Source organism: Vanellus vanellus (assembly GCF_965231255.1).
Source record: "Vanellus vanellus genome assembly, chromosome: Z".
NCBI classification, from domain to species: Eukaryota; Metazoa; Chordata; class Aves; order Charadriiformes; family Charadriidae; genus Vanellus; species Vanellus vanellus.
In genome coordinates, this window is record NC_138908.1 from 48,520,570 (window position 1) to 48,537,274 (window position 16,705).

A 16,705-nucleotide genomic window follows, 5' to 3' on the forward strand; every position below is an offset into this window, starting at 1 on the left:
GGAATACCCCACTCTCCTCCCCCGAAGCCCTTTTGCCTGCCAAGATCTCACATCTTTCAAATTCCTCCCTAAAACCTACTTCATCAGGGAATTTTCACTCCTTATCCAAGCCAGATGTCTTTCTTGCTCTGAATATTTTTTCCATATCTTCTCTTGTCTGTCTTAAGACCTGGATATCTGGCAGTTGAGGATTATCTGTAATTTTCTTTCTTGAGACAGAATGAGAATTCCTTACAGCTTCACTATTTTGAGTGAAATAGCCTGAGGGTCCCTCTATCCTGCTGTTACCATTCAACAGCTTCCCCCCTTTTAAAAAAAATAGTGTGTCAGGGGCAGGGAAGGGGGCAGGGATGGCCTCAGTGATGGCAAGACAATGGCTTGAAGGACCCCAGATTTCTAGGACTTGTTTTTCCGTATGGTATAAAATTGTCTGAAACAAATAACTTTCAAAGAAGACTGCAAAAGCATCTCCTTGGTCATATTTTCATGAAAACTAAAGGTATGGGCTCAAAAATGTTAAGGGGATAGAAAGGTCATTCACTGGAAAAAGAAATAGTCCCTGTCAAATCTGCTAGGATTGTGCTGTAGATTATTTACTCAGGCACCCACTGCCTTGGAGAACTATAAGAAAAATATCACTGTTTCAATCCAAACATAAAATATAACTTTAGTGTTTGCTGCTGACCGGAGCAGTCAGTTTTCAGGAGCTTTGAAAGGAAGTGCAGCAAGCTTAGTTCTCTTGTTAATTTTTATTCTCTGTGAAATGCTGACTACAACTTCACTAACATTATAAGCAATATTTTAACGGAGATCAACTATTGCTCTTCTCATTTTTCATCCCAGTAAATTTCAGTGGTCCTGCTTTGGCATGTAACAGGAGTAATATGATAGTCATTCAAGCCCAGAAAGAAAGGGACTCCTTAATTACCTGTGTAATATTTGCAGAGTTTAAGTCCTCATTAACTCCTGCCCGGACTGGGTGATCACAAGCCACCGTATCCATGTGCACATACAATATCCATGTGCAAAGAAATAACAAAGATATTTCACCGTCAGATGGAGTCTTTAAGACTATGAACAGAATTACAAACAGTCTTAATTGTGAAAGGACATTTCTTGTACTCACAGAGAGATTGTATTAGTACTAATAATGTGTGCATTGTGAAGTCCACTCCTGACCTTGACCCTGAGTTAGTAACTGGACACTTGAGGAATAAATGGGACCATATTCTGAAATTCTTCTGGGTTGGATGGTTTTCCTATGCGCTATGAATTGATGTGCTCTTGTAAGGTAAACCGGACTGCGCAATTTATTATGCCCTTGTTTGCCTCCTTCAAACACATCTTGAGCGCTTTAGGCAAACACAAACATATTGAATTCCTTAAACATACTACATGCCAAAAGGCGTATCTCTTTACATTGGCATCTCTTGGGAACAACTTCATTGTGTCATCAGATTAACTCAAAGCTATACTTGGCTCTGATGAATAAGTTGGGTGTTTCACCTTGGTTGAATGTCAGTCTTTACCTTCTTTTGCTCTTCTCTCTCTCTTTCTCTCTCTCTGTCATGCGTAATATACACATGGAAACACTTCTCTGAGTCAAGACTTTAGAAAAATGAGAACGTAAAGTCACTATTAGATGGAACATTTTGATCACATCGAAACATTTACATTGACAAAACAAGACCATTGCCAGCTTTGTTTTACCTGTAAATAAACGAAAGACCCTGTCAAACAAGAACTAAAAGAGATTTACAATATTGCTGTATTAAAATATTTTAGGCATTGTAAAGAAAAATACATTTATGCATGCAAGGCTCGAGTTGATCCTTCTCCTATACCGCTCTATTTATTTTGGGGGTTCCCTTTCCTTGGGTTACATTTCAAAGTCATTCTTTGCTTGTGCTTGCAGTTGCGGGCAGTGTAGCCTGGTAGGACTGGATATGCAGTCCAATGCTGCCAAAGAACACTGTGAGGAGATGAGAACCAACCGCCCACATGGTACACATTCAGAGAGGACTTGCTTCAGACTAGTGCTAGTCTGCTTCTAAAACCTGAATAGTTATCAGTGGTCGTATCATACCAGACACAGGCCAAGTTTGTATCTTCTGGCTCAGTGCCATCAAAAAGGCACCCAGTTTTGCTCCCCTGTGTCACTCTCCCATGTGAACCAGAGAATGTAAGTGGGCATGATCAAGATTATAATTTCCGAAGTGCACTCCTTGTCCAACCCAAAATGCAAATGTAGACTTACTGTCATTTCGCTTGTTTATTATCCTTTAAGACTTCTACAATTGACTTCAGCAAAAGCAGAATTTGGACATTAGAGATTTATGACAACCCATACCTGCTCTACATACTGCTTTTCATCTCTTTTTAAATATTAAACCTTTCACTGTATTCAGGTTTTCTCTAATACTGAGTGGTCATTACCATTTTTAAAGTCTTTCTGAGTGTTTTGTTATTCTTTTCTTCTCTGCAGTTTATTTCTTTAGGAATTTGTTTCTCTCCCCTGTATTTGGCATTTATTTTCATTTCTTTGCTTTCTTCTGTGCACTTTCTTCTGCTGAACAGTCTCCACTAATTATTGCTACAGTGTATTCTTACTTTTTATTCACTCTTCCTTCTTTTACATCTTCTATTATTTTGTCACATGTTTCTTGATATGGGACCAAGGTCTGGTTTGTTTGACAACTATGGCTAATGAAATTATTTCAGAGGGCAAATGTATGGGATTTGGAATTGACAGCTTTCAAGAATAGATAATGTAGAGGTCTGTGGAGACATATACCTGTACCACAAATCTTATGTCCAGTTCTTAACTTCATGAAAAAAGCTATCCAGTGAAGAGTCATATGGTGAAAGCCTGATCTGGGTTTTGTTTTAATGAGCTTATAAAGAAAAATAAAAATAAAAGATTGACAAGCTTATCCAAAAAACCCAAAATGTCTTTCCTTTCAATACTGTGCAAATTCTCTGTACTTGCTGCTTAAAAATTTGTGGTGTGTTGTGTTCTTAATGATGAGCAGAGCTTGTACGTAAGGTTGTAAGAGAGGCTGACCTCTCTAACAAGAAATGAATTTTGTCTCTGGATTCAGTCCAGAGAAAATATGATCCTGTCAGTAGCAGGCTATGTAATTGCCGTACTTGGTGTCTGTAGACCACTGTCCCAGAGCTCATCTGGTGGCTGCTGGTGATGGGTGGCCATCAGAGGGTGCTGAGAGCTGCACTGCAAAGAATTGTGAAACACCGAAGCTGCACAAACTGAGGGACTTTAGAGGTTATGATCAGCCTGGGACACGTGTATCTGCAGAGGAATTTTATGAGAATAAGAAACAATATGAAAACGAGAGGTTGAGGAAAAAGGAAGAAAGGAAACAAGAGGAGGAAAGAGGAGGAGGAAAATATACAAGTTACACGCAGGCATATGAGTACAGGAAAAATGGAGCAAGTATAAATCACAAAGGAGATTACCTTCCCTCACCTCCCCTTCTCTTCTTTCCAAACAATATTTCTTTCTTATTATCTTTAAGACTTTTTCATATACTTGTCACTACAAAGCCAACTGTTGGCTCTTTGCAAATTGTCCAGTGTTCTGGGTATTCAAATTTTTCCATTTATATTACTGCTGAAGAATTAGGGACTTTAGTCTCCATATCACCAACACAGTATACTTCTGATGATCTAAACACACCAGAAAGACAGTAATGCATCTTATAAAATATCCTTATATATATATTTATATATATATATAAAATATTCTTAAAGTGCCCGGGGGTAAACCAGTGTAACAGAAAAGACAAATGAAAGGAGCAATATTAAGTTTGAAGGTGGATTTTAATATTGTTTGATATTATCCAGGTTACATTTGTGTAGTATGATGAACAAATTCAGTAGATTAAGAAATATATCTAGAAGAATTCTATTATTTTTGAAAGACACAGAAAAGTATCTATCTGCTAATTACTCATAAGTGCTTTTGTTAAGGCCACAAATAAATGAAAATGCAGAGAAAGCTTGCCATCTAACATTTAGAAAAGCACATAAATTCAAACTGTACCTGTAGGATATATTGAAAAGGAAACATTTTCATAACACTACAGAGACCTTCCACTGAAAATAAAAAATAGTTCTTTCTGAACATTAAGTTCAAAATTAGTTAGCTATGTACCAGACGTTAAAATGTCTTTTTCTCAGTTAGTCACATTAAATTTTTCTACATTATTCTTTATATTGTTAATGTAAGCAAAGACCTCTTATACAATCAGAAAGGAAAATGGTTAATGAATAATTTGGGATATAAAACTTTTCAGAATTCAGATAGGCTTTTCAGATTCATTTGAAGATGCTACACTCTGCTCCTCAAACAGCATTATGAGTTCTTCTGTGGGATTTTGATTGTGACAGTCTTAACTTCTGTGTACTCATGAAGGCCATATTCTCCCCTAGATAAAAAAGAACCAAGAACAAAATTTATGCTAATGTTTTTTTTATATGAATTATGTCCTGGATTGGATTTTTGGTGGTGCTGTGCAATTGGACAGAGGTATAACAAGCATACTGGACGTATTCGGAAGACATTGGTGGAGCTAGACTACTGCTGGAAACCTGTCAAAAAGCTACAGCAACTGTCTAGTGAGAAAAGAGGAAGAACGAACAATTTCATTTCTGTGCAGAAGAAAGGTGTGTAATCAATTAAGCACATTTCTAAACTGGGTTTCTGTGCAGCAATTCAGTCAGGCACATGTTACGTCTCCACAAGCATGCTCAACAAGTTATTTGCAAAGGCCCTTCTCTGATGTCAACAGTTTTCTCCAGAGTCAAAGAACAGATGCTTCATCTCAGGTAAATGGGAGACATAATTAATCCACTGTGAAATCTCCCAGACAGTGAAAAACACTTAAATCTTACTGACATGTCATTAGTATGATCCCACTTTTACGTTTTACACGATGAGGTGAAGCTTGTTCACTTGTTTGACACCTGGTTCAGTCAAACTATTTAGACAGAATTGATTGTTTTGTAGAACAGTTTGCTACGGTATAATGTGATACAGTTTTCACTGCCATCTTACGAGATACACATGTATGCAAAACAGAAATCCGCGGTCAGGGCTCTTGCGCTGTGGGAAAATGTTTACTGATTCTCTTCATTTTTGAAGAGGCATTCTGTTAGAATGTGACACCCAGTAGTTTAATTCATAATAGTATTATCATTCCAAGAATTATGCAGGGAATTTTATTCTGGGATTCGAGGGAGTCAATGCCTTGACACACTGACTTCCTGATTATTTCAGTGCAGTTGTTTCACACATATTTCTGCCTTTCTAAAATTGATTACCGCATATTTACAATATTTTTTTTTCAAAGCAGACATCTATCTGGTGTTAATTCCTTCCTTGTCTTCTGGCAGAAATATTTTGAACCAAGCATTAGGAAAAACTTTATTTGCACAAAAGCTTAACTCCTTCAAAATGCACTGTTATAGAGAATATGAATCTTTATGATAGTCTATTGTTGTTTTCCTGTTATTTACAGCAAATAAATCCCCAAAATATTTCTGCAGAAGTCTGTAATTCAGAACTGATGATCTCCCAATTTTTGGCATTCAGCAAATGCAAAACGGTCTTTGATAGTAATGGCCTAAATTATTGGGTTTTCTTTTTTCATTTTGACATTTTCTAAAGCTCTCAGCATTGGCATAACTCTGTTTCCTTTGAAGTCACGGGGAGCTTTTTGCTCAGGAGCAGACTGAATCCAGCGATGAGCAACCATGAAAACCCTAGCCTTTATCTCTTCATAAAAATATGAAAAAAAGAGAAAAAGAAGCTCTGAAACACTTCATCTGCACATATATTTTTTAATTCCTTCTATTATTCATTAAAAGAATTATGCATTTGGCTGAATAATAGGGAAAATGTATATATTTTGATTTTTATTCATTGCTTTAAAAATAGGTAATTGTTCCCACATATATGACATTTTAAACAAAAGACTCCCTGTGACTTATGTTCAAAAAAAACCCCAGAAGACACATTTCTACATAATGTAATGAACATGTATGATGTCAAATATTTCATGATATAACACATTACATAATTATCTTGCTAATAGGAAGATCAGGATGAACACCGATAAGACAAGACGTGATTCAAATTGAAACTGGATTAAACCTTAGAAGTTTGAAAGAATTTGATTAGCTTATCATTTCTGTATACTCCTCCACTTCTAGTTTGGGAAAAGACCAGATGTCTGAGGACTACAGGGCACTATTTCTGTCATAAGTTTTGACCAAGCTGGAACCTGCTACAAAAACATTGTTGTCACAAGACTTTTAAACTGAAAACTTACATCAAGGATTTTGAAATGCCTTTTGTTTTCAAAAACCTAGCATTTAAAGGGGATTTCACAAAGACATATATATCTTCATGCAAATGACATTTTCTATATATATGCAAAAAATGTAAACCATAAACACAATGATCAATTTTACGTATCAGTAGACTGCAAGTTACTAAAAATTATCATTTTGAAAAAGTGTGTATATCTAAGTAATTTTCCTATTTATTTTATATAGGAATTGATTGTTTAACACTGCCTCTGACAACATGAAGTCTCTAAACACTGTATAGACTAATTTGACAAAATCTCAAACTGGGCATCCTAGTCATGAATGTTTAAAGTTGGGTTTGGGAATTTCATTTTGCTGTTCCTGCAAACCTACATTTTGAAAAGTATTTACTTACATTTCTCGTCCATTTCCTGACATCTTAAATCCTCCAAAAGGACACTGAGCAGACATTGCACTGTAACAATTAACCCTGGGGGAACAGGAAAATTTATTTTGACAGTGTAAAACAACTTTTTTCACTTCTGAAAAATCAGTATTTTTCTGTCAACACTATAAAACCTTTGGTGATACACACAAACTATACCCCAGTAATATATTTTCAAAAATATGTGCAGTTCAAGGTTCAGAGAAACAAAGCATTACCAAAAACTACACTTACGATCAGGGTTCTAACACTCCTCAGGGTTCTTCAAGCAGAGTGACAGTCATGTCTTTCTCTGGTAGTTATGACAAAATTCCTCCCTAACTTGTGCACAAGCTCTCAAACCAAAGACTAGTCACAATTAAGCCTTCTGCAGGTACACTTGCAGTAGGCAAATTCAGGATCGCTTCAGTATATATTTAGGAAATTTTGTTTGGTTCTACTCAATGTTAAACCATATTCTATTTGTGGTTGAGGACAAACACGCAGTAATGGGTAAGAAAGGAATTTCCCTGGGGAATTTGTAGTATGAGGAGTTTGGGCAGTATGTGCATCCTGCTCCCTAGCTGAGAAGCCCTTTTTGTCTTGCAACATTGTCAAATGGGGTATTATCTGTTTTCATATCCTATCATTTCTCCTGCTGCCAGTCTACTAGTTTCAACAAACGAGGTTCTGCTAATAGTTAAGGATTCTTAGACAGAACAGTGATCACATAAGAATAAAATCCAAAGATTCCACTTTTATTTTAAACTGTCTTCCATTTAAAGAATATCAACTCCTAAGTCAAAACAGTTAACTTATTTTTGGAAAGTGCATGTTTTTTGGTCACAGGACCTGGGCAGGAATTTGCAAGTTCTTTCACGTAAATTATAAATTGCACACAGGTTTTGTGTTCAAGTAAAATTGTTTGTGCTCTTTCTGATGCATTGAGATAACTGGAGGGAAATATAGGTCTCCGTCAGTGACAGTCATTAGGCTCAGTCTGCTATTCCTCCAAGCTTTCACTCCTGGATCTCAGGCTTTGCTTTTCCAGCTCCATGAAGGTTGCCTCTTTCTTTTCCATCTCTAGACATAGTTTCCCTTGTACTTGTAGCAGTTCTCCCCCACTTATGTTTCCTTCCTTTTTGTCAACCACATTTTTTCAGTCTTTTCTATCGCAGGTGGATGTTCTGCCAAGGTTAATGGCCACAGAACTTCAGATAATTAATTTCTTTACACAGTACAGAAAATCATCCCTGCAAATTAAGTATGTATTGGGCTGTCTCCAGATCCTGAACAGAAAGGAAAGTGGCTCTCTCACAGTATTTCCTTTTGTCTCTTTTCCTTTTTAGCAAGTCAATTTCCTTTTTTTAGACTAAGTTTACAGGACAATTCTGTGAAGACTTACAGGAAGTATATATTTAACAGCATGTTAATTATGGAAAGGTGATGGGAAGAGAGACACAGTAGGATGACATTAATCTGCCTCTCTAGAGATGACAAGGAATTGAAATATAAAAATATACCACCTAAAGAAGTGTTAAAATGTCCTACAGTTACTGCCATTGGCACCTGCACTTCTGAAGGAAGGAAAAATTAAAAAAGCCGTTACTTACCATACTGTTCCAGCCTGAAGAGCAGCTGCAAACGTCAGTGCCTTATCAATGTCTTTGGTAAAAACTGCTGCTGCTAAGCCATAGTTAGTATTATTTGCCCTCTTAATAACCTCGTCTATAGTTTTAAACTTCATGATTTGTTGAACAGGTCCAAATATCTGTTTCAGACACATGTAAAATATGAAGTGGACTGGTATAACTTACTATAAAGAATAATAATTTAATAAATTAAATAATTCATATTTTTAAAGTATATTTCTGTCAGTTGGCCTTATTCCTGAATTCATTCAGTCAAGAGTGTACACCTCAGAGCAGAGTTCTAAAAAGGGTTATAAATTCACATAAAGATAAGATTTTTGTAGTATGGATCGAATCAAGATATCCTTATGTAAAATGATTAATAAAACAATAAATAAATAAATAAATAAATAATGAAAAAAAAAAGCTGAAAAGACACCCACCATAAAGATTGTTAGCATAGAGTCACAGTATGTTACATTTCTATACTAGTTACCAACAAACTAGTATTTTCTTAGTAAGCTCCAGTTTCAGAGTTGAGAAAGACATTCAGCTTTTCGTTCCCCTAAACTTCGTATTAGACTTTTATCTCTGCAGGTAGTGGCAGAACTGGTCATGTATCCCAAGTGAAACAACTGATACTGTTCTCCATATAGTGTTATGTGAGATAATAGTCCCTCAGGCTCGGCTTTCCCGCTACTGCCACTCTGTGCTCTCAGCCCGAGGTGCCCATGCCCACCGCACGGTGGCAAGGCTGTGCAGGGCAGGGGGGCATTACCACATCTAATTACGTCCATTCCCATAGATCATGAGCTTTCCACTTGATTTGAACGTTCCCACACTGTCCAAGATGTGAGCTTCATAACCTGGATGTTCTTTAAGATGCCTTGGCTGTCTGGGGTCTCATCATTCAATACACTCAAAATAGTATGCGAGAAGCAGTTCTTGCACTGCTGACTCAAAGGAAACTAATAGAAATGCAGTTTCCTACCTGCCTCCCAGACCGGCAGAAACAATCCAAATTATTTCTCATAGAGCTCTCCTGTTTTACAGCTCTCTCCCCTTCACAATTAATTCTAGACGTTCTGGTGTTCATTTTAACTCAGTCAGTTGACTCTTGCTGAATGTACTACATTACGTATGTTTAGCAGACTGCATCAGCAGTATCAGTGGCTATATAAAGCAACGCCTAGACTTGTAAAAATTTTGAAGGAGCTTTCTGCTATGAAGAAGTATAATGGACACCAATTGCAGCCGTTATTTGTCAAGATGGATATAAAAAAAACACAGAGAAGAGGACTTTGAGGCTGTATTTACAGAACTGTTTTTCTCAATGGCACAGCAGCTTTGCACTCCTGACTGTCTCCTATTCCTTTCAGATGATCACTGCTGCCTGGGCACTGCCACATTAGCTAAGTCAGTAAAAGCTCCTTCAAAGCTGTGAAGACACTTCTGCAAATTGACCTAGGTTAAATAACCCTGCAGAGGCAAAACTCTGCTTTGCTGTAATTGCCACCAACAAAATGCCTGTGGAAGCACAATCTATTTTCGCTTATTGCAAAATAGCTGCTCAGTGCATATTGTGTCCAAACCCCAACTTAAGTGGCTCCTTAGGCAGTGCTAAGAGTTCATAAGCTGTGCCTTCAAGGTTTGCTTCTTTGTTACAGGTTACTGTGACTCTGATATGTGAAATATGGGCAGTACGGGGTGATGTAAATAGCCTGAACCTCAGCATTTCTTATCTACTACCAGCTTAAATTGGACCCTTTGTTGGCACTCCAGCCTCATACTCCTCTCCCTCACCTCCACTGAGTTGGCGAAACAGGCATCAGAAACCAAGAAAAGCATTTTAAACACCACCAGGATGGGACGACAGATTTACCGAGTGTGTTTTTATGTAGCCACTTGACCTTCTAAATGGATATTTTGTACAGACATTTAAACAGACAATCTCCAGTAAGAGTACAGGCTGCCAAGAATTTATTTACCTCTTCTTTGGCAATGCGCATATCATCAGTAACATTAGAAAAAACTGTGGGCTGGATGAAGTAACCTTTGTCTCCCCATGGAGCTCCTCCACATTCCAGTTTGGCTCCTTCTTTTTTCCCACTCTCAATTAGCTCCAGGATTTTTTGAAACTGCTCCTTATCAATCTAAGTGAAAAGATATCACAGGGATGAAAACAGCACACACCGATAACAATTAGTCTTCTATCTCATTAACCAAAACCTAACAATGTTCTAGTTTTGTTCAATTGGATGTGTTGAAGTGGAACAGCTGGAGGGCCCTGTGAATATTCTTGTAATTAACTTCTCAAAACTTTACAGGGTTTTCTCAAATAGACCAGTAATCAGAAATTTTGACATAGGAGGATCTGCTGTAGAGGGACTGATATCCAGTTTTCCTTTAGTAAAAAAAGAAAAAAATCCATAAAATGAATGTTTTATACTTCTACCAGTACTCTCACCAACTGCAAATGGTTCATCGAAATAAAAATTGCTGAGCTTGATTCCGAAAAAAAACCAAACAAACGGGCTTGATCTAGGCAGCAAGATTCTTCTGTACTTCACTAGGTCTGGTAGATTGGCAATGTTGTTATCCTAAACTATTAAAGGAAGTTAAAAAGCAACAGTAAAATATAACTGAAATTCAATGCTGTTTTCAGTTCATACGGATTTATTAGTGGAATAAAGATACTTACATTCGTGGTTTAAGAAATATGGATGACAGATTGTTTACAGTATAAAGCCCATCTCTGTCCCTCTACTCACCCAAGCCTACCAACAAATTCAACATATGCAAAGTATATTGCAGTTTGGCTCAGCAGTATAGCAAAATGCATGGTCTTTGGCTGGAAAAGGAGTTTGTGGTGGCAGTACAATAGGGGCTTATATTTCTCTAACCCCTTCCAGTTTTAGGTGACAAAGCAGATAAAAGGAAATAGTGGAAAGGGGGACTAGAAACAGATCATACATAATTTCTTCTCCTCTCTTTCCAAATCAACCAGTCACTTCACCACTTCAGACCTGAAGGGAAATTGTGCACAAGCTAACATTTACGTCACGAAAAACTCAATGGTAAAGCTTGTTTGGTAGAGGCCTCTAACACCATCTTGTCTGGGGTTTTATTTGTTTGTTTGTTTGTTTGTTTGTTTGTTTGTTTTATTTTGTTTGTTCCATTTTCATGATTTTTTCCCTCACTTTTCAGAGTTCAGCCCTTCAAGCAGTGGCTCATGAAGATACTGAGATTACTTCTAGGGGGACTCTTGCAGAGAAGCTTCTTCTCTGTGATTATACTCATCAGTCAGCAGAGTAGGTGTGTATCTTGGGGTGTATCTTATACTCTTATTTGTGCAATAAAAAAGTCACATGTCAGTTTGAGCAACAAGTATTACCATGGTCATAGGACACATCAATGTTTTCAAACGTTCTGGGGAACCCTGGATGCATATTAGACTAAACAACTATTCAGCTAAAGCTGTGATAAAAGCTTATATTTATAAGGATATGAATTTATAAGGATATTTATAAGGAGGTGATTTTTAGTTCGCTGCACTCTCCTTGTCATTTTGCTTTCAAACAATTGCCTTACTGCAAGCTGAAGACATAAAATTTCTGCTACCCTGGTGGCCAAATATCTCTTGTGCATAAACATCTTGAAGAGAAGACAAGGTTTAGATGATACAGCTCATGTTGCTGTCAGTCGTTCCTTTGTTATTATTATCACCATAATTTTTCTTAATAATGCATGAATTAGCATATATATAATCTTTTGCATTCCAGTAGGGCTTTTGGCTTTTCTTCAGTGCCCACTGTGCAAAGCGTTACCCAAACTTGCTGCCTGAAGCAGGTGCTGCCCCAGAGGGTCTGTGAACTGAAGGACAGATATGGCTTTCAGGAGTCTCCATGACAAGAGGGCACAGTGAATATGTGTGATACAAGCTATCACTTTTTATTTCTAGAAAGAATTAATCAAAGCACAACAAGGAATTTGAAGACAAAGAGAGAGATATTCTATATAGTTCTTCCCATTCCATACTAAAAGGAACTAGAAAAGAGAAAGAAATCTCACCCTTAGGCCTATGATAGTGGCACAAACAACCATCACTCCAGGTTCTTCCTGCCAGTCCTCCAGAACAATCACTAGTCAACTGTACTTAACCTTGACACTAATGCTACAACAGGTTTAGAAGTACATTAAACTGTGACATCGTGTCACAATTATACTGGAAACACATAACGTTACTTACTTGAGGGCCTTGCTGTACCCCAGGCAACAGAGGATTCCCAAGAGTATACTTCTTTGCTCGTTCAATGCTCCGGCGAACGAACTCATCATAAATAGGCTCTTCCACAAAAATCCTAGATCCTGCTATACAACACTGTCCCTGGTGGTAGAACAGACCAATATGTGCAAATTCCACAGCTGTGTCCACTGCAAAGAAATGCAGAGCTCATCAGATTATAAACTTGAATGGTCACGTTATAACTTCTTTACAAACCTTTGTCACTCCATCTCGTTTCCCTTTTTAGCACTTTTTATTTTTATGGCCCTTTAAAACACAGATATTCATCCATTTATTTATGTCCAAAACAAAAGTAGCACAGTACACCTATACAAACACACATTCAGCTCTTCTGTGTAAAATGTAGATTCAACATTATTTGCTTATCAGCAGTACCAAGAGGAGTATTTAGCTAGAAAGTTCCACCTAGCTGCTTTTAGTTCTGCATTCATGTTGCATTAGGATGATCTTTAATTACACTAAAGGTGGACAGGTTGTCAGAGGTTCATATCCATTCAGGAGCTGCCAGTTTTTGGTGGCAATCTAACTTAAAACTGTGGCGTGAGCAGAAAACATTAAAATTTACTCCTTCATTAAACAGGTACAAATAATTTACTGACAAAGAAAAGAAAAAAAAAGTAGGATTTGCAAAAGGAGTAGGTTTATACAACAAAAATGCTACTAACAGTCTGCATCTGCGAATATGATGTTAGGACTTTTTCCTCCAAGTTCCAATGTAACTCTCTTCAGATTGCTCTTTCCTGCTGCTTCTTTAATCAGTTTGCCAACCTAAAAGGTAGGGAGAAGACAGCTTCATCTCAAAAAGTTTTTTATGACCTCAGTAACCCTCAAAAGTGAAAAACATTTCACAGTTGTCTATTATCTCAGTAATTGTAAACATGAAAAATAAATTAAAAGAAAATAGTTTGAAAAGAAGAGGCAAGGTGCAGGTGACTTGCAGTCTACAAACCAGGAATGCTTTCTAGAAGAGCTTCCCCCTGGACACACTTCTGTTAACTGCCAAAGATGTCTGGTGCTTATTTGGTTGCCACCACTCTACTTGCTTGTATCTGTACTCTAAAATAGGCACTGCGTACTGATCCTTGACATGAGGCAATTTGTCTTTGGAGTGTACAACCAAGAAGTTAAAGAGACTGGTTGGCAACTCTTCCATGTAGAATGCATACAGAGAGATAATATAATGTATGGAGTTAAGGATATAGTTATATAATGCCTGCACTGAGAAATCTTCAACTGTATCACTTACGCTTCTTCAGAGTGAAGGTTAGGGAAAATTTATACTGACCTTCCTTTCAATTATTAAACTGATACATATTCAAATACACTTTTAAGACCACCCAGATTATCATCAGTCTCATTCAAATACCAAAAAGCCATCACCTCACCTAACTGTGTGCAGAACCAGGAACGAGGTTTCTGAAGCACCCTCCTAATATCCTGTTGTTATTAAAGAAAACGGAGCACAGCCCGTTTCACTTTTCACATTTTTTAAAATAATTATTCTTAAAAAAAGAAGCAAATGGAAAGTTATGAAAACGTTTTCTTTTTAAAGGACAAGACTTAAAATAGGCTTTGTATCCTAGAACCTATTGTATCTCATGGAGTGCCTTTGTTTGAAGGGCTTTCCTGCAATACAAACATTGTTTAAACATGTTGAAAGTTAATAATAACCAACAAATCATTAAACAGACTTTGTTTAACAAACCAGAAGCCAAAAGAAAGAAAGAAGTTAAAATAGTTACATAGAACAAGTTAGACATTAAATCATTACTAGGAATCAGAGGGGCACAGTTCCTGCTTGTATTTTCTTGCGTTCATTATAGTACCTCTGTAGAGCCTGTGAAAGCTACTTTATCTACATCCATGTGGTGAGAAATTGCTGCTCCAGCGGTGGGTCCAAAGCCTGGCACAATGTTCACCACTCCAGGTGGAAATCCTGCCTGAATTGGAAGAGAGAACACTGTAAATCTGGGGATGGATAATGACTAGAAGAACATGTCATATGGTCTTATTTTCCTTTTCAGTTCTCCAGCCACCTTTTGTCAGACATACAGCCATTCTCAGCCCTAGAGCCCCAAATGTGTTCTTTTTCACATGATTCATGCTCTCTTTCTCTCACCTATATTTTAGGCTATTGAACTGGCTCTTTTTTATAAAAAAGGTACATTTGATTTTAGCCCTTTCTCAGTGCTGTCAACAAGAAATAAACTTATTTTTTCTTTTCTCTCCCAGCCAGATATATAAAGGAAGAATTTGTGTCTGCTTCTTTAAAGTTATCTGAATCATCCTGTGTGCTTGCTGACTTCTGCTCATTGTCCCTCACGCTAGGTGGAATTTAATTCATGATCTGCTGAACTTACACTGAAATCCTATTCAGAAAAATGATGGAAATAATACTTCAAACGCAATGTTTTTGCTTCTTCCTCTGGATGTGGGTTGAAAATAGAGAGTGGGCAACATCAGAGTTTAGAGCACAAAAGATGTAGATCAGCTGCCAAGCATGAAAAATCTGGCTACCTGAGATATGCACATTTCCAGTATCTTGCAAATTTTCTATTTAAAGAGGCTTTTCCTAGGGACCAAATCAAACCTATTGTTTCCCACCAATTCTATATTAGTTATGTTCTGTTCATGGTCAAAATAATTTATTTTCTTCCAACAGCTTGTCAGGCAAGATACCATGGGTGTGTGAAGTGCGACTGGATTTCCTGGTGGCTTATGAAGCAGCTATGGGATCTCAACGGCGCTTAGGAAACAGAGTGAGCATAGAATTAAAAGATCAAAAAGATGCATCTCCGATACTAGGTTTTTTTTTTAGAATTAAGCAGGACTTTGGAATTACATGCAAAGGTTCCATTTTCATTCAGAAAATAGTGACTTTTCTGGTGAGTTACAGTTCCTAAACAACATGTCCTGCATTATGGACACCAGACAATATTGTTTGAGCAACTTCAGTTCCTTACAGGTTCATGCTCTAATACATCCCATCAACAGTTTTTATGATCATTTATTATTTTAGATTAATTTTTATCCTGGAACTGAAGAGTTAAAGTTCCTTATATTTGCTTAGCATTGTGTTTCATACTTTATTTGTAAAGAACAGTAAGATGAATACTTTTTATGGGACCAATTCACATTATCTTACTTTGGGCATTCAATTTCCATGTCTGTATTAGAAGCTATTATCTACATATTAGCAAAGGAGCCTTGTGAGGACTATTAAGAAGGATAGTGAGGATTACCAAAAGTGCCTATATATTTTTTTTCAATGTGGACCTTGAGAAGTAGGAAGTTAAATTAGGTCTTCAGGTAGTTTCACAAGTCTAAAGCAGCTACTGAAGTGATCACTAAGGTTTTGATAACTGTCAGAGATTTGGACTCCAACTTTACTGGGGTAATCTGTGTGTAAATTAAAACTCAGCTAGATTGGGGTGAATAAATCCTGAAGGACTTCATAAGATAAAGATTTGTCTTTTTTAAAAGCTCCACAGTATCTACCAGGTAATACACCAAAGATATTAAACAATTATATGCTTAAACTTCTCATCCAGTTGAACACTAAATGGATGTGTGAAATGAGAATCATCTTGCCTTTTACTAAACATGTTCTGGTGTTGTAGCAGTTATTACCACTCTAGCTCTTGTAAGTGTGCACACAGAACGGACCACTGATCACATTCCCACTTATGAGCTCAGGAAATCAGAATATCAGAACAGATATTTCATTAGACTCAGAGCAGAACTGAGTTACTTTCCCTGTAGCATCGTTTTTTCAGAGAAATACACTTCTGATATTTGTTGTTAAAAATTAATAGAGAAGGTATCTCTATTTTTTTTTAAAGCAATTCCTTCTCCCCAGTATTATCTAATAGCATTTACTATGTGATGCAATAACAGCAGGACTTGGTTCCTTCCTGATAGTCATTTAGTTTCTGTGAAATATTAACGCATAACCAGTCAGTGTGCTCTGCTGAATCATTGTTTTGAAGAAGAATAATAAAATGTGCCAAG

At 37.1% G+C, this 16,705-nt stretch overlaps 1 protein-coding gene across 1 annotated transcript in view; it reads right to left on the minus strand.

Moving 5' to 3' along the window:
• Positions 1 to 4,365: 4,365 nt before the first annotated feature.
• Positions 4,366 to 16,705, minus strand: part of ALDH1A1 (aldehyde dehydrogenase 1 family member A1) — a 34,243-nt gene continuing 21,903 nt past the window's right edge. Inside the window, exons 7-13 of the mRNA XM_082497006.1 lie at positions 14,521 to 14,634; positions 13,360 to 13,462; positions 12,638 to 12,822; positions 10,377 to 10,541; positions 8,371 to 8,528; positions 6,749 to 6,823; positions 4,366 to 4,448 (exon numbers count right to left, since the gene is read on the minus strand). Of these exons, the coding sequence (XP_082353132.1) occupies positions 4,376 to 4,448; positions 6,749 to 6,823; positions 8,371 to 8,528; positions 10,377 to 10,541; positions 12,638 to 12,822; positions 13,360 to 13,462; positions 14,521 to 14,634 (873 nt within the window). The 3' untranslated portion in view covers positions 4,366 to 4,375. The remainder of the gene's footprint in view (positions 4,449 to 6,748; positions 6,824 to 8,370; positions 8,529 to 10,376; positions 10,542 to 12,637; positions 12,823 to 13,359; positions 13,463 to 14,520; positions 14,635 to 16,705) is intronic.